Source organism: Megascapheus bottae, chromosome 3 (assembly GCF_031878675.1).
Source record: "Megascapheus bottae isolate mThoBot1 chromosome 3, mThoBot2.hap1, whole genome shotgun sequence".
Lineage (NCBI taxonomy): Eukaryota > Metazoa > Chordata > Mammalia > Rodentia > Geomyidae > Megascapheus > Megascapheus bottae.
In genome coordinates, this window is record NC_143511.1 from 6,242,050 (window position 1) to 6,260,473 (window position 18,424).

The following is an 18,424-nucleotide window of genomic DNA, read 5'->3' on the forward strand; positions in this document are numbered from 1 at the left end:
CTCTCTCTCTCTCTCTCTCTCTCTCTCTCTCTCTCTCTCTGTCTCTGTGTGTGTGTGTGTGGTACTGAGGAATCGAACCCAGGTCTTTGTGCATGGTAGGCAAGTACTCTACTACTAAGCCACACTCTTGGCCTCTAATTTTTTATCTTAACTGAGACAGTGGACTGGGCACTGGTGGCTCATGACTGTAATCCTAGCTCCTCAGGAGGCTGAGATTTGAGGTTTGCAATTCAAAGGCTAGCTAGGGCAGGAAAGTCTGTGAGAGTCTTATCTCCAATTAATCACCAGAAAACTGAATGTGGCACTGTGGCTCAAAGTGATAGAGTATTAGTCTTGAGTGAAAAAGCTTAGGATAGCACAAAAAGAGAAAAGGAGATGGGGAGGAAAAGAAAGAAGGGAAAGAAAGAAGAAAGGGGAAGAAAGAAAGAAAAGATAGAAAGAAAGAAAGAAAGAAAGAAAGAAAGAAAGAAAGAAAGAAAGAAAGAAAGGAAGGAAGGAAGAAAGGAAAGAAAAGAAAAGAAAAGAAAGAAAGAAAGGAAAGAAAAGAAAAGAAAGAAAAGCTGAGACAATCATACGTATTTAGGAGGAACCATGTTCAAATCAGGGTAAGCATCTTTCTTGTTTGTCACTTCTTCATGGTGAGACCATTGTAAGTCCTCTCTCCTAAGTGTTTTAAAACCTAGTTCATGATTGTTATTTATAGTCACCCTATTGTGTCCTAGAACACCAAGAGTTACTTTCTTATCTAAGGAAGACTCATACATTGCCTAACCTGTCTCCAGCCCACCTTCCCTTCTACTCCCCCGGCCTGTGATGATCACTCTTTGACTCTCAATGTCTGGAAGATCAGCTCTAAAATTGCTTCTCACTGTGAGCCATGGTCCAACATTCAAGCAGCATCTGTTTTACCCTGTGATGACTCTCGGGAGATGTTCCCGATGCCTGAATTGTGGAGAATTTCTTTGAGGTAGTTGTTGTATGACTGTACGACTCAGCAGGTCTGTGCTAGGACTGGCAAGAGTTCATGAAATTGATTTCCTCACCAGACTCTGCCCCGGAGGGCCTGCGTTAATTTGTTTAAATAAAGATGGAGTGAGCAGGTGAAAGACATTGATGCTTGTAATTAGATTCTATTAGCGGGAGCTGGCAAGAAGGCATGCTGTTTTTTCGGCAGTGATAATGGAGAGATGAGGGAATATTGAATTAGACAAATGGGAGGAGGGCTGTGGCTGGAAACATCAGGAAGCTTGAGGTCTGGTGGGAAGGCTGCGGTGGTAATGTGATCAGGAAGCTGCTCATGTGCGTATTCGGGCCCTCTGGGAAGATGTCCTGTTTCATTAGAAGAGCACCTTAACACGCGTCCTGCTGAACTGAAAAAAGAAAAAACAAAACAAAACACCCCACAAAACTTGTTTTCTTTTGTTTTAGAAATCCACCGGCGAGCCTTCTGAGAAGGATGCTTTGCAGCCAGGCCGGAACCTGGTGGCTGCGGGCTATGCCCTCTATGGCAGTGCTACCATGTTGGTTCTTGCCATGGAGAGTGGTGTCAATTGCTTCATGCTGGACCCGGTGAGTTACCTAAAGGCAGGCTGGGTGCTTACTTGTGAGGTTGTTTCTGCTCTGTGTGTGTGTGTGTGTAGTAAGGGTGCACCAGGCCCTGGTGACTCAGGCCTGTAATCCTAGCTACTCAGGAGGCTGAGATCTGAGGATTTTGGTTCGAAGCCAACCTAGGCAGAAGCCAGCCAGTGAGACTCTTATTTCCAATTAACCACTCAAAAACTGCACTGTGGCTTAAGTGGTAGAGCCCTCCCCTCGAGTACAAAATGGCTCAGGGACAGTGCCCAGGCCCTGAGTTCAAGGAGGAAGAGGTGCACAGAAGTGAAAATGTGGCCTGTGGAGGGCTGACTGTGACTTTTGAGCAAGAGGAGATGGAGGAGCAAAAGATGATGCAGGAGAGAAGCAAGGTCTGTACCGAGCACGAGAGCAGGGCTTTGTTTCAAGATGAATCCTTTTATAAAAGTTAAAACCACCATTACTCTGATGAGTAAAATGCTTGCAGAGCCCAGGCAGGCCACATAACTGATTGAAGTACACGGGGAGAGAAGGGCCAGAGATTGAAGTAAGCTAAAATGCTATCGCCAAGGCTTCTAGTGTTTCAAGAAACACTGCATTAACAACAACAACAGTCATGAAACAGTGATTGTTTAGATGTGTGAAGCACTATGCTGATCAATTCAAATACACTAGAGAATGTGAACAGGCCGGTAGATGATCTGTCTGCCCCTCCCCTCCAATGTTTTCATTTCTAACTTTTCTAGCTTATCTTTCAATGAGAGGCAGTTTTCCTCAGGTAAGTAAGAACCCAGCTGAAGAGGTGGACACCATTGTTTCTTTAATCTAGTTTCCAAATGTATTTGTACTATGTGCATGTACACAGAACTTCAGTTAACTATGGCACGTGTGTGTGTGTGTGTGTGTGTGTGTGTGTGTGTGTGTGTGTGTGTGCGTGCGTGTGCGTGCTTAAACTCAGAGCCTGGGTGCTGTCTCTGAGCATTTTTACTCAAAGCTAGCACTAAACCATTTGAGACACAGCTTTACTTCTGGCTTTTTCATGGTTAATTGGAGAGATAACAGTCTCATGGACTTTCCTACCTGGGTTGGCTTTGAATTGCGATCCTCAGATCTCCTGAAAAGCTAAGATTACAGGTGCCTCCAGCACTGGACTGTCCTTTGCAATTTACAGAGGTTTTAAGGAGCTCAAAACAAAGGGGAAAAAAAGAAGGGAGTGGAGACCAATCTTCAGTTTACCTCACTGAGAAATGTGACTTCCCAGGGAAGGGGCCATGGAAAATGTTCATAACAGTTTTAATTAATTTGTGCATAGTTTCTCCCACATGTCCATTAGTTTGTCCATCGTTTATTTATTCAGTTAGATGACACTTCCAACAGAGCAGGTAAATCAGGGAAAGGAATTTCTGTAAATATTTGGTGCAACTGAACTCATCACTGAAACAAGCTGGAAAGAATGATCTTCAGGACATTGACTCATTCATTAAGTATTTGGTCCAGGATGCCAAGAGAGAAAGAATTATGTTTATAAATAGTTTTAGAAATGTGTTCATGTGTCAGCCATTAATGAAACACTTTCCACACGATTTATTTTCTGACAAACTGAGCACAGGGCACTAGAATCCTCTGTTCAAGGCAGGTTGCAGCGAGGCCTCTCATATCACTCAGATCATATGTGTGGCAATTGATATAAATCAGAGCAAGGGTCACCTTTGGTCCCTGAACAGAGCTGGACTTTCACCTCCTTGGAAACGCATACACTTAATAAACAAAGGTAAGGGCATAGCACTATGTAAAATGACTGGATGAAGTGAACTTAGGGGAAAATAGTGGCAGGATCCGAGCAAAGTTCAGTATGTTTCCAGGACAAAGCTCCTGAAGGCAGTGATATTTGCTGGTATATGTGGCCCGCTTAGACATTCCTGGCCTCCCCAGACATTCTTTTGGTATTCTCAGTGTTACCTTTGAGTCAATGGACATACAGAAAAGAAAAATCAAGTCTCTTCTTGTTTCTTGTTTGCTGCCTACAGGAGGAAGTTTCTTTGTCAGTATTGTTTTGCCTTCCCCGTATTTAAACAAGAACAAAGCAGGTTGTTGAAATGCTGTGTTGCTTGCTGCAAGCCCTGAGTTGACTTGAGTCCTTCAGCTCACAAGTTGCCTGGAGCAGCCAAGCCTCCCTCTGGAGAGATACTGAGCGCTTCCTCTGTGATTTGTTTTGCTGCAAGGGCATGGCTGCTGCTAAAACCATTGTGACTGTATTTCTAGCAGCCCTTACCTTTCAAGGAGCTTTTATGTCTCTTGTCTCTTTATACAGAGACTCCCATCTCCACGCCCTGATCAAGGGCACTCAGGCTGGAGACCCAAACAGGTTGCCTGGAGAGCGTGGCTTCCTGAGCTTTGCACACAATATCTGCTGCTATTACAAGATAGCTTCCTTTTCTACATATATATATGTGTGTGTGTGTGTGTGTGTGTGTGTGTGTGTGTGTGTGTGTGTGTGTGTGTGTATGTTTTAGTTTTACTAGATAAAAAAATATTCCTGTAGTTGTGGTCAGAATTCTTGGATATACAACAAGAACCACAAAAGCACAAAAAGGTAGATAGAAGTATAGCTCAGTGGTTGAATACCTGCCTAGAAAGTATGAGACTTTGAATTCAAATCCCAGTATGGTTAAAAAAAAAGGCATAAAAGTTAAAAAGAAGCCAGGAATCAGTGACTCTTGACTATAATCCTAACTACTTAGGAGGCTGAGATCTGAGGATCACAATTAGAATCCAGTCCCGGCAGGAAAGTCCATTATACTCTTTTTAAAAATATAGTCTTTATTGTGATTACTAGAAGGGTTACATTATATTCACCAGATAGAAGGTGCATTACTTAACAAACATTGCTACCCTTTCTCATGTTTTTGTCCCCATTTCCCTCCCCCCACCCCCATTATACTCTTATTTCCAGTTAACCACCAAAAAGCTAGAAGTGGAGGTTGGTGTGGCTTAAGTTTTAGAGCACCAGTCTTGAGCAGAAAAAGCTAAGGGAGAACACCCAAACCCTGAGTTCAAGCCCTGGTACTGGCACATGCACACACACACACACACACACACACACACACACGTTAAAGACTTTCTCACAATAATTTTCTATGACCACTGTTAATTCTATTCTCCCTATCTGCCTTTCTCCTTTTTTAGTTTCAACCCACTCCAGGAACCAGTGTTTGGGATAAGAATAAATAGCTGGCCTCCCTTAATGACCTCTCTTCTCATTAGAGCATCTGTCAGGCACATGGGCTGTGTCTCAGTCATCTTTTATCTCATAGGAGTCTGTACCTATTATTAGTCCAGAATAGTACTTAGGGGACCCTTGTCTACCAATTCAAGTCTTCTTTGAAGAACGAACGGCAGAGAAATTCAAAGCTGGGACTGTGTTGTGGGAGGTGTGCTGAGCGAAATTATATAGCAGTGAAGGAAGGTGTGTGGCATTTTGGGAATCAAAACTCAGGGCTCTATTTTGCTTTACAGCAACACGTGAAAGAAGTAGAAATGTACTTTAGTCTCCTATGTGTCCCGCACCAGCATTGTATATGTGTCATTGTGTAAAGTCATTGCTCTGGACACACAATTCTTGTTCTTGCTCAGATTTTGCCCTTATGTGTAAGGTTTCTTTCTTATTTTACTGGAAGCATTTGCAATCAAAGTTGAAAGTTCCCTGTGGACTTCTCCAGCACCCATTTTCATCTACCCTGATTTTCTTCTCTCATTACTTCTGCCTCCCTTCACCTGGCTCCCGTGATTGAAGCCATCGGCTGAGGTCACTGGTACTCCAGGGCACTTTTTGGACCAGCTCAGCCCAATCAGGCCACAGAAGCCCTTGCTGTGCTTGGGGTAGGCAGCTTCTCCTGAACATTTCCTTCCTTGTTTCCAAGAGCATCGGAGAGTTCATTTTGGTGGACAAGAACGTGAAGATCAAGAAGAAAGGAAACATCTACAGTCTTAATGAGGGCTATGCCAAGGACTTCGACCCAGCCATCACTGAGTATCTCCAGAAGAAAAAGTTTCCCCCAGTAAGTGTGGGGCACAGGAGTAAGCTGGTACAGTGACAGGAGGCTCTGGGGAGGGATAGCTGTCCTTTGAGAGGAAAAGGGGCTGTTGGGGTTGAAAAGAAGCCTGGATCACATCTGGGACTCTTGGCTTATGAAGAAATCAATTGCAGGTTGCCAGTGGCTCACATCTGTAATCCTAGCTGCTCAGGAGGCTATGGTCTGAGGGCAGTAGTTTGAAGCCAGCTTAGGCAGGAAAGTTTGTGAGACTCATCCCCAATTAATCACCACAAATTGCTGAAAGTAGAGCTGTGACTCAAGTAGTAGAGTACATAGCCTTGGGGGGGGGGGGAAGGTCAGGGACAATACCTAGGCCCTGAATTCAAGGAATTCAAGTTCTAGGACTGGCAATAAAATAAAATAAAAACAAAAACAAATTTATGGCCTATCTCGGAGGCAAAAGGAGGCAGGGATGGAAGAGAATCAGATTTCAAACAGCACCAAACTGTGATGAAGATCTTATCTAGGGGACCTAGGATGCTGCTCTGCCTGTCACAATCAGTTTGTTTCAGTCTTGGTTACTTGGCAGAGGAAAAGAAAGTCAACCAGATGAATGAGTTCCTGGCAATAAAACATATTCACTTCTGGCAACCATGATGCCCAGAAGGACAAATTCATTCAGTTCTCTCATTTAGGAACCTGCCACGTGCTGTCCAGCCCTCTGCTCCCGTGTCTGTGATAGTTTTCTATGTGTTGTCACACAATGAAGAGTATCCACCTTGGTGTCCCTCTAAAAAGTTAGTGGATAGAAGAGAAGTGGCTGCGTAAGTGGCTCTGTGGGGGGTTATGTGACGTCATATCCTCACTCCAAAGCCACTGGCAGCTGCTATGTTCTGAGATCTAGATTATTAGTGAGACATCCAAAGTCCCCAGAGCCAGCCCCAAACCTTCTTTACAGCATGGTTAGCTCTCATTTCCCTTTTGTTAGGATTCTCCTCTCACATCCAGGCCCCATGTGGGCATACCAGCAGGCCCAGAAGGCCCTCTTTTTTTTTAGGTTGACCCTTCTCCTAGGAAATCCACCTGCTCTCTCCTGCCCAGCTCCGTAATCTTCAAAGTGCTGCTAAATGCTACCCTTTTGTGATAACCTGCCCTGAGTTCTTAGCCAGTAACATATACCCTCTTTGGCACTTCTGCCAGTCATGAGAACATTGGGGAGATGAAGAAGAGGCTGTCTCCATTACTCCATTTCCTGCTTCCTGGAAATAGAACATTTTCAGCCCATTTCTTAGCACATTTTGAAAAGTGTTTGCTTATTTATTTATTTTTGTGGGACTAAGGATTGAATGTAGACCTAGGTAAGCCCTCTGCCACTTGAGCTGTGTCTCCCTCACCTCTTTGCCAAATGACTGTGGTTACAAATAAGCCAAGGAGACACAAAGGGGACACATCCCTAATAATCGTTTTTAACCTTCTAGGATAACTCAGCTCCATTTGGTGCTCGATACGTGGGCTCCATGGTGGCCGACGTTCATCGCACTCTTGTCTATGGTGGGATCTTTTTGTACCCTGCTAACAAGAAGAGCCCCAGCGGAAAGGTATGCACCCCTCCCACCCCCCAGAAGTGACTAAGAGCCATGGGTTTGGTCTGCAGGATTTCACTTCATTAGGAAGAAAGCAAGGTTATGATAGCTGTTCTGCTCCCTGGGTGGTTGCTAATGATCTGTGGCATATTCGTTTCTAGATTCAAGGGAAAGCCAGACAATATCGAGTACATGTAAAAATACTCTCTTGAGAGTCCTTCTCAAGCTATGGGGCAAAAGGGAATTAATGGAGTTATGGTCAGGAGGAGATGAAAAGTGCTTAGAGTTTCCAGTGGGTACATGGTTTGACTTGGATAAAATGAGTTCCATTCATAAAACGAAATGAAATCGTCTAGTATTATTACCAAAGCAGCAAATCAAATATGTATTGCAAATGGAGGTTGTTTTTGATCACTTTCAAAAGGCATGAAATAGAAATAACTAATGAACCTTCCATTTGCTACTTGGAAAATGATACCGTTTAGGGAAGGAAAGCATCATCTCTGGGGAAACCTAGAGCTGCTTTCAGGTAATTTCCCCACTGACTGCACAGGTCCTGTGTGGGCAAGTTCCCAGCAAGCCATAGGGCAGGCCATGCTTTTTTCATGTTGGCTTCAGGGACACCTTTTCTTCCATCCAAGGTGACATTGTGCTTCCGTAAGTATTATGACCTCTTTATTATTTTTCCCCCACAGTGGACAGGTGACCTGATTTTCTATGTGAGAGAAAGAATAGAGAAATAATTCCCTTAAGATAATTAGAAATGCATGCATTTGGGATACGCCTAGATCTCTCTTTATGGCACACATGTGTCATCAACTCATTCTGCTTTACTTAAAACACTGGTCTTGCTGTCACCATCCCAAGCTGTATAATTTACCTGCCTTAAAGCACTCTTCTTTCTAAGGCCTCAGAAAAAAATGCTTTTGTAATACAAATGTTGAACCTCCTCCTCCTGTTTCTTTTTTTTTTTCCCCCTTCATGTCTGGCCCTGACACCTATATGGAAATAGGCAGGAAACACCTGCACAGAGCTGTCTGCTCAATAGACAGACTGCATGAAAGTGCATATGATAAAAAAGTTAATATTTAAAAGTAAATGCCAGGATGTATAACACACTAAATCCCAACCCTGAAGTCTTGAGAGGATTGTAAAAGGAATGCATACGGAGTTGCAAACAATATTACACTGTTTGGAGGAACCAGTCTGCTTTCCAGATGTCTGCAGCCAGACACTACTGTGGATTAAAAAAAATGCTTTTAGAATAGGCAAAGCTCCATCTAAAACACATCCAGGATCACTCATTAAGTCCAGTTTCTGGGCAATAAAGCAAAGGGAGCCATCAAGACTGCCAAAATGTCATTCTGTCCCAATTCCAGGTGGCCTACCTCACATTTGTATTAGGCAATCTGCAGCTGGCAATAGCTTGATGAATGGTTTTATTTAACCAAATGGCTTATTCATTTTGTCTCAGATACAACCACTCACAAAAGGAAAAAGAGTATTAGTTACCTTGGAAACTCCCATCAGCCATGGCAGTGTTTTGAGAGTGTAGAACAAGTCCCTGCTCTGTAACGCTGGTATCTGCTCTTGTTTTCCAGTTGAGACTGCTATATGAATGTAACCCCATGGCCTATGTCATGGAGAAGGCAGGGGGGCTGGCGACCACCGGGAAAGAATCTATATTGGACATCGTTCCCACTGATATCCACCAGAGGGCACCAGTCATCTTGGGGTCGCCAGATGATGTGATGGAATTCCTGGAGATATATAAGAAGCACACTGCCAAATGAAGAGATGGCCTTGCTCTCCTCACCTCCAAAGAGTTATCTTTCATGTATCTGGATCTTTGATCTCATACAGCGCTACCCAACTCTGACTGTGCCTTGTACATTCCTAGACAGCCTGGATATTTTTACCATTCAATGCCCTTTAATGTCTGATGTTTCCTAGCCCAAATGCTATCTCTGTAATGCCACTGGTGAGCAAGTATATTTTAAGTGAATGGAGGAGAAACAAACATATTCTTCCTTTGTAAAAGAAGTCTTGACTGATTTATGTCAAATAATGATGATAATAACAAACACATAGAACAAATGCATGAGAGCTCATTTCATGTTTGTAAAAACTTGTATGGATCAAATGCTATGAACAATACATTTTTATAGCTAATGAAACAGAGAACTGAGAATAGAAGAGATTTGTCTGAAGTGTTCAGAAGACAGAGCTGGGATATGAACTCGAGCAGTCTGGTCACTGGATTCTAAGCTCATGTATTACTTCTGCTAGGTGTTGTTTCATACAGGTCCGAAACAACTGGAACAAGGTTGTCATGTCCCCTAGAAGCAGGAGCATCACTAAGACAGTAGTGGTAACTCTTATCTTCTTGGCCTGTACCTGGTGGAACCATTTGAATCACAAACTAGGGTTTATAGTTCTTTTCCATGGTGGCTTTCTTACGAAAGCAGACTGCTTCATAAAACAAAGCCTAATGATTCCGAGTGTCTATTACCATAAAGAAAAGGATTCATCTTAAAACTAGCTTTAAGTTAGGCACTGGTGGCTCACACCTAGAATTTTAGCTACTTATGAAGCTGAGAACTGAGAATCAAAGTTCACAGACAGTCTGGCAGACACCTCCAAGAAACTCTTATATCCAGTTAGCCAGCAAAAATACACTAGAAATGGAGTGATAGCTTTGAGTGAAAAAGCCAAGTGAGAGTGTAGCCCTGAGTTCAGGTCTTAGTACTGGCATACACACATAAAAAGAGCTAGGAAGGGTGATGAGTGATTCGGGTATGTTTCTCACAAGGTGAATTCAGTAAGTTCAGTGCTTATATGTGGTTCCAAAGTCCAAGATCATGGCAAATGTTTAGCTACATGTATGACATCCTTGTGTGTATGTGTATAGAAAATAGGTAATTTTTCACATGTGAGCTTTAAATAGGTATTCACATAGATTTCATTTCTTTCCTTCACTATCAATTCCATGGTCTTCTGATAGGAACCTTAGTTTGATCCTAAGTATAGGATCTGCCTTTATCCATGAAATATACTTCAGTCGCAGCAACTCCTCTATTCTGGCAGGGGTGGGGGTTAGGGGGTGGTTCTCAGGAAAGTCTCCTGACTCACAAAGCTGCTTCTGGGGTTTTAACTTTGGCTTCTGTTTCTAATGATCTGAAGATATAGCTGTCTATGTAAGGAAGCCATATTCCCCACCCTGGACCCATGATGAAACCAAGAAAAATAACAGAAGGATATCTTTCCTTTACTTCTGTTTTTAAGTTTTAAGCAGTTTTTTCATTAAGAGATGATGAATTCATTCATAGGGTTTCATCTGCTGTTTATTTGTATTCTACTTCCAATGCAACCAAAATACAAGGTGGACATGACCCAAGCTTGTGACCCATAGTGGCCCAAGCTTGTGACCCAAGATACTCAGAGGGCAGAGGCAGGAGGATGGTGAATTTGAAGTCAAACCTGGCAAAGTTAATGAGACCTTTCCCCAGAAACAAAATATAAACAAAGGGCTGGGTGTGTAGCTCAAGTGGTAGAGCATTTGTGTCGTATGTGTTGAGATCTTGGGTTCAATCACTTCTACTGAAAAAAGGGGAGGGGCATGACCCAAACCTGGAAAGAAAAACAATTTTCTGATGATGATTCTAAGAAACTCAGAATTGGATTTGACCTTGGAGATTTGACCTTAGAAGTTGTCCTTGGGCAGATGAGGGTGCTGAGTTCTGATTCACTGACTGTTACGCTGGGATATCCAGAAACTAAGGCTTTCCAAGGTCACACTGCCCTATTCCTAATCAAACCAATGAGATTCCCGTTGCAAAGGAAAGCATACCCCACACCAGCAAGCACATATTAGTCTGTGAGGGGTTTTTCTGGGCTTTCTCTCCCTGTATTTGCATTGGTAGGATACATACAGTGGCCTCACCCACAGGTTTGAACTTTGGAGGTTTCATAGCCACACCTTTCACTTTGCAAGTTAAGGCCATACATAGGCTTAAGCCAAAATTCAAAGTATTGCTCTAAAGTGGGAAGTGAGTGGGGAGAAGAGGGTGGAAGTAGATTTAAACACCAGTGACCTTATTACTCCTAATCCTTTGCCAGAAGCTGAGAAAGCACCCATGCAGTATGACCTGAATGCGGCTTTGCCATCAGAGGCAAATTAAACACAGCTGGGAGCCCTGGGCATTTGATGAAACACTCCAGATATGGTGAAGACTCCACTTGGTACCAAAAGCCCCAGAGTGAGGCAGCCAGCTCCTCAACTTTAGAATTAGGAATGATTTCAACTTAACTGTTCAGAGAACCCACGTATCCTGACCTGAAGCAAATTTAGGCATTGAGCCTCTTTTACCAAACACAACAAGGTCATAAATAGCTTGCTTGTCACCAAAATACCGGCAGCACTGAAATACCCGAGGGTGGAGTGGTAGGAAGGGTTGGTCTCTTTTCCTGTGGGCCTTCACTACAGCTGCTCTTTAAGTTTCCGCTCTGTTGTGAGCCCTAAAAGAACTCTGGCATTTGCTGAAAGGTCAGCAGCTGCCATTTCAAGCCATGTGGGTAATTTGAACTTGTAACATTTAAATGGTGAAGGATGATGGTAAAATAGAAGACCTGTCCTTTTGTGGAGCAGCAGTAATTAACTACATGAAAAAGACACTGGCTATAACTTCCCCGCCTCCTGACCTCCCAGACCTCTTAGTTAACTAGTTAATTATTTAATTTAGTGCTGATACCAGGACTTGAACTTGGGGCGTCTTGATTTTTTTTTGGCTTTTTCATTCAAGGTTGGTACTTTACCACTTGAGTCAAGCCTCTACTTCTGGCACGTTGCTGGTTAATTGGAGGTCTGGCTTTGATTCTTAGAGCTCAGCCTCCTGAGTAACTAGCACTGTAGGTTTAAGCCAACCAGCACCCACCCAGACAGACATTATTCTTGATGTACAGCATTTTAGCAGCCAGCATATCTCCAGGTGTCTATGCTAAAGCACTGGCTCATCAGCTTGTCTGTCCATCTCATTACCAGCAGAGATGTTTATAATATAGAATAGAAAGAATCATTGTGGGTGACATTATGCAAAAGGAAATCTACTCTTTACCTGACTTATAAGACTGTAACCCTTCTGTACTTTACCTTTATAATAACAATTTTTAAAAAGAATAATTGGAGTCAGGCGCTAGTTGCTCACACCTCTAATCCTAGGAGGGTGAGATCTGAGGATCACAGTTCAAAGCCAGTGTGGGGGAGGAAAGGCTGTGAAACTTTATTTTTTTTTTTCAGAGCTGAGGACTGAACTCAGGGCCTTGCATTTGCCAGGCAAGGGCTCTTCCACTGAGCTAAATCCCCAACTCCCAAGGATGTGAAACTCTTATTTCCAATTCACTACCAAAATTTGGAAGTGGAGCTGTGGCTCAAGTGGGAGAACATTAGTATGCGTGTGTGCACGTACGTACACATGTGCTCGTGCATACACACACACACAGAAATATTGGAATGAACAGGAATTATACAAATTACTCAATATCTGAAATCATTAGGGAAATGCCATTCCAAACAGGGAGAAGCCATATTCTACTCAGAAGGATGCTAGTATAAGAAAAAAATTACAAGTGTTGGTGGACATAATAAGACTGCAATCCTTGTTCATTGTGAACCGGATACCTATTGTGGGAAATGGTTTAGAGGACCCTTAAGAAAGTCAACATACTTCCAGGAGCTGGTGATTCATGCATGTCATTCTAGCTACTCAGGAGGGCTGAGATCTGAGGATCAAGGTTCAAAGCCAGCCCTGGCATGGGACTCTAATCTGTAATTAACCACTAGGAAACTGGAAGTGGCCCTGTGACTCAAAGCGGTAGAGATCTAGCCTTGAGCTGAAGAGCTCAGGGGACAGAGTTCAAGCCCCATGACAGACAAGAAGGAAGGAAGGAAAGAAAGAAAGAAAGAAAGAAAGGAAGGAAGGAAGAAAGAAAGGAAGAAAGAAAGAAAGAAAGAAAGAAAGGAAGAAAGAAGAAAAATAAAGAAATTCAACATAGACTTTCCTAAGGCTCCAGAAACTTACTTATAGAACTGAAAGCAGGGACTCAAGTAGATGTTTGTGAATAGTAAGCAGTAAGCACAGTAATCAAAAAGTAGAATCAATCCAAGTGTCTACTGGCAAAAGAATAGATAAACAAAATGTGGTGTAAGCATACAATGGAATTAATACTAGCCTTACAAAAGGAGAATGCATGTCTGGAACTGGTGAGTCACCCCAGTAATCCTAGCTTCTCAGAAGTCTGAGATCTGAGAATCCTGGTTTGATGCCAGACTGGACAAGAAAATCTGTGAAATTTTTATTTCCATTTAACCACCAGGAAATTGGAAATGGAGCTGTGGCTCAAAGTGACAGAGCACTAACCTCGAGTGAAAAGCTCAGAAACAGTGCCCAGATTCCAAGCTCTATGACCGCCCCACCCCCCAAAAAAGGAGAAAGTGCCTGACAAAGGTTACATCATGGATGACCACTGAAGACACTGAGAACATTTACTGTGAAATAAGCCTCAAAAGACTTAAGTATTACTTGATTTCAATTATTCGAAGTACTTCAGAAACAGGAGGGAGAATAATAGGGAGATAGGGAGCTGTGTTTAGAGCATATAATGTCCACTTAGGAAGATGATGAGGTTCTGGAGATGGATAGTAGCCATAGTCATATAATCGGATTAGGGCCACTGAATTTTACACTGAGAAATGATTATGACGGTAGGAACAATTATTGGAAAAATGACATAAAAGACTAATACATACGAACTAGAAGCCTTAATTATGTAATGTTGGATTGTTATCTCCCTTCAATTTAAATGATGTTTTGTCAACCAGTTTAAATTATATTTTAATTTATATAGTTAGGACCAATGTAATGCAGAATAATTGCCAAAGTATAATTTTCCAACTTTCATCTTGGTGGGCTAATTTGGTTTGTAGATTGTGATCAACTTTCCGTTCTGTTTTACAGAATTGACTTTTTAAAAGACTACACAGAAGCCAGGTATGGCAGTGTACGTGTGATCCTAGCACAGAGAAATCAAAGGCAAGAGGATCGTGAATGAGTTCAGGTCCAGCCTGGGATACATAGTAAGATCCTTTTTCAGCCCTCCCCCACTATAAGTACAGTTCTGTGAACTTTTACAAAAGGACAAGTAGCCATTTTCATAACCAGGAAACAATGTGGAAATTCCCCTTTTCCTATTCCCCATCACATCTTACCCCCTGCAAGGACACAATGATCCTCTCTCTGCAGGATTATCACATAGATTGAGCCATACAGTGTGCATACTTCTGACACTGGCTTCTTCCACTCAGCAGAGCTTTTGAATTTACATAACAATATTTGGTCCTTTTTTACTGTTGAATAGTATTCCATTTTGTGGAGCTAGCAGTCTGTTTACTCATTCACTGAAGAGGAACACCTTGATATTTGTGGTTTGTGACAAGTAGACATACGACATAGTCATATGTGGGTTTTGTGTAAATGTACACTTGAATGTTCTAGGGTAGATGTGATGTTCCTCTTTGAGGAACATTCTTCTGCACCCTTATTCAGATGACAATATTAGACAGAAGGAAACCTAAACCCAGTCTTCATCCTGCCATCGCTTACTGGCCCAGGCCTCTGAAGACACAGATAATACCCTCCCTAGAATTGTCAGAGGAATCATTGTTGGTCCTGAGAAAGGCAAGACTCTTATTTGCTATTGGCAATTTGTTTTTTGTTTTGTTTTGTTTTGTTTTTGTGGTTCAGGGGGCTTGAACTCTGCCTGGGCGCTGTCCCTGAGCAATTCAGCTCAAGGCTACTGCCCTACCCTTGAGCCAAGCCCCACTTCCCATTTTCTAGAGGTTAACTGGATATAAGAGTCCCAGGTCCTTTTGTTCCTGGGCTGGCTTTGAACCTTGATCCTCAGATGTCAGTCTCCTGAGTAGCTAGGATTACAGGCGTGGGCCATTGTGCCCAACAACTTGTTTTTAAGAATTGAAGAAAACATAATGAGTGATTGTTGTCCTTAATGTACTATGTTATCTCTCATCTCTTTTGCTGTCCCTTGGTTATCTCATATCATTACAGTATTTCACCTGATTATCTGATACATTGTATATATGCGTATTTGGTTATTTGAAGTCAGATAGGGAAGGGAGGAAAACAAGATGAAGGGTGGGGGTGGGGGGAGGGAAATGGGGACCAAGACATGAGAAAGGGTATCAATGTATGTGAAATAATGCACCTTCTATCTGGTGAATATAATGTAACCCTTCTATTAATTACAATAAAATATATTAAAAAGAGAATTGAAGAAAACTCTTTTCAACAATCCTCAATTCTTAGGGGCATTCAGGAAAGATATTTTCAGGTTTTGTTTCTGTGCTAGCAGTGGGGCTTGAACATAGGCCCTCATGCTCTTGCTCCTCTTTCTCTGTTCAAGACTGGTGTTTTACCCCTTGAGCAACACCTCTACTTTTCAGCTACTTTGCTGGTTAACTCTCCAACTAAGAGTCAGATTTTTCTGCTCTGGCTGGCTTTGAACCAGGATCTCAGTCTCAGCAGCTATGATTACAAGTGTGAGTCACAGGCACCAAGAGGTTTTCTGGTTTTGATCTTGGTAATACTGAAATTAAAATACCTGCTTACATGTAAGATTATCTGCAAGTATTGTTCAAAGAACAAACTTTCTATACAATATTTGAAAGTCCAAGCACACTGGAACACAGTTCACTGCTATGATTTAGATATGAGGTGTGACCACAAAAGGCTCATTCATTGAAGGCTTGGTCCCAGCTGGCACAATTTTGGTCAATTTAGCAAACTTTAGAAGAAGGAGGGTAGCTGGAGGAAGGTAGGTGACTGGGAAAGTGTACTTTGAAGGGTTGTCTCCTGCCCTTGGCTCCTTTTTCTGTCTCTGCTTCCTGTCCATCATGAGGCAAGTAGCCTCTGTCCCTTTGGCATGTGTTCTGTCCCACTAAGGGCTCCAGATTCAATAGCGTGAAGGACTATGGGCTAAAACCCATAGTTTTGGCTGTAAGCCAAAACAAAACAAAACAACTTTCTCCTTTTACTTTTTTCTGTCAGGTATTTCATCATAACAATGGAAAGTGGATTGCAGTATGCCTCTGTGCTGACCTTGTTTGTATTCCCAGGATGCTATGCTGTGGCAAATACTTCAGAGGTTGGTCCAGTACCAGTAGCTAGCTCTCACAGCACAGGGGCATCACTGGATACAAGAGTCAATGGTATGCACAAATATATCTACTGAGGTGAAGGAGATTTTTCTTTCCAAACAAGAGATATCTGATGTGGTTGGAACAATCCTTTCTCCTACCTACCTCTGAGTCTTCAGCTACAGAATGCCAGCTGCGGTCACCACTTTGTGCTCACAAGATGACAGGCAGAGTGGCAAAACCCAGGATGATAGACAAAATATAGCTTGGTATAGCTGAAAGAATCCCAAAGCTACTGCCTAGTGAATTCACAATCTGTGAGAAAAGCAAAAGCAAAACCCCTAACCAATTCACATGTAGAAATAGCTCTGCGTTCTCTGTTACTTGTGGCTAAACACATTCTAATTGAAGTAAGTGTCAAGGGTACAAAACATCAAATTGGAGAGTAGTGTGAAAAAAATGTTTTTGCTTGTAGACAGATTCTTACTGTGGAGCCCAGGCTGGTCTGACACTTCTTTTTTTCTCTCTCTCCAGTAAATTATCTAATGATAGTGTTCTATTTTTGTCTGGAGTACAGATCTGAAATGTTAGAAATTGCAGTCAAAGAATTTTTTTTAGGGCTGGGAGTTTGGCCTAGTGGTAGAGTGCTTATCTAGCATGCACGAAGTCCCAGGTTCAATTCCTTGGTACCACATACAGAAGTCCAGAAGTAGTGCTATAGCTCAGGTAGTAGAGTTCTAGCCTTGAGAAAGCTCAAGGACAGTGCTCAGGCCCTGAGCTCAGTCCCCAGGACTGTCGAAAAAAAAAAAAAAGAATTAAAAAAAAAACTTGACAGGTTTCTAATCTTTATTGGTTCTTGCTTCAGACTTTCTCCTGAAGATATTTAGTTACTTCTTTACCGAATGACCTATGAGAAGATCTACCGCAGGCTCCTAAGTACTGGGAATATGGTGTATACTACCCCTATGGGGATAGCAATATTTTTTTAAAAAAATAATTTTATTTTTGGGGTGATGTACAGAGGGGTTACAGTTACATATGTAAGGTAGTGAGTATATTTTCTCTTGAACATTGTTACCCCTTCCCATGGTTTTCTCCTAATTTTTCCTCCCCCAGCCCCAAGTTGTAAAGTCATTTCCAACATACTGTCTTGTGATTATTGCTGTTACACTGCTTCACCCTTTGTCTTTTGTCTCATCATCTTCCCTTCCCAAATTCAAATAAATGCATATATAGTACACCAGGTATCAAAATCAAATCAGATACAGTGACAATAGGGGATAAACCACAATGGGGTGGAGAAACAAAAGAAAAAAAGAAATAACTTGATATAGTACATTAAAAACAACAACCACAAAGAAAAAATCTCTTATTTCCATATCCTGGAGTTTATTTCTTGTAGCATCTACCTATCTATCTATCTATCTATCTATCTGTACATAGCTATTGAGTTATTGTGATCTCCTAGGAAAATCCTAGACAAATTCTTAATTATATTGTATGAATAGATGCATTGGAAAACTGGAAGAGAAAGATTTCTAACAAAATATTGACACCTACATTATAGAAGATTTTTTTGTTTTGTTTTGTTTTGGTCAGTCCTGGGGCTTGAACTCAAGGTCTAGATGCTGTCCCTAAGCTCTTTTGCCGAAGGCTAGCACTTTAACCACTTGAAGCCACAGCTCCACTTTCCTTTTTTGCCCCCCCTTCCATTTTCTAGTGGTCAATTGGAGATAAGAATCTCACAGACAGCAGGGAACCATTGGTTCAAGCTTGTAATCTTAGCTACTCAGGAGGCTGAGATCTGAGGATCTCGGTTTGAAGCTAGCCAAGGCAGAAAAGTGTGTGAGACACCTGTCTTCAGTAAACCACCCAGAAAAAGCCAGAAGTAATGCTCAAGTGGCACAGCACTAGCCTTGAAACTCAGGAACAGCACTCAGGCCCTGAGTGTGGGGGATGGGGAAGGAAGAGAATCTCATAAACTGGCTTTGAACCCTGATCTTCTGATCTCAGCCTTCTGAGTAGCT

General features: G+C 42.2%; 1 protein-coding gene across 1 annotated transcript in view; it reads left to right on the forward strand.

Moving 5' to 3' along the window:
• The window catches only part of Fbp1 (fructose-bisphosphatase 1), a 28,299-nt gene extending 19,009 nt beyond the window's left edge, over window positions 1–9,290 (forward strand). Inside the window, exons 4-7 of the mRNA XM_090329506.1 lie at window positions 1,429–1,569; window positions 5,493–5,630; window positions 7,085–7,204; window positions 8,791–9,290. Coding sequence (XP_090185632.1) covers window positions 1,429–1,569; window positions 5,493–5,630; window positions 7,085–7,204; window positions 8,791–8,982 — 591 coding nt within the window. The 3' untranslated portion in view covers window positions 8,983–9,290. The remainder of the gene's footprint in view (window positions 1–1,428; window positions 1,570–5,492; window positions 5,631–7,084; window positions 7,205–8,790) is intronic.
• The last annotated feature ends 9,134 nt before the right edge of the window (window positions 9,291–18,424 follow it).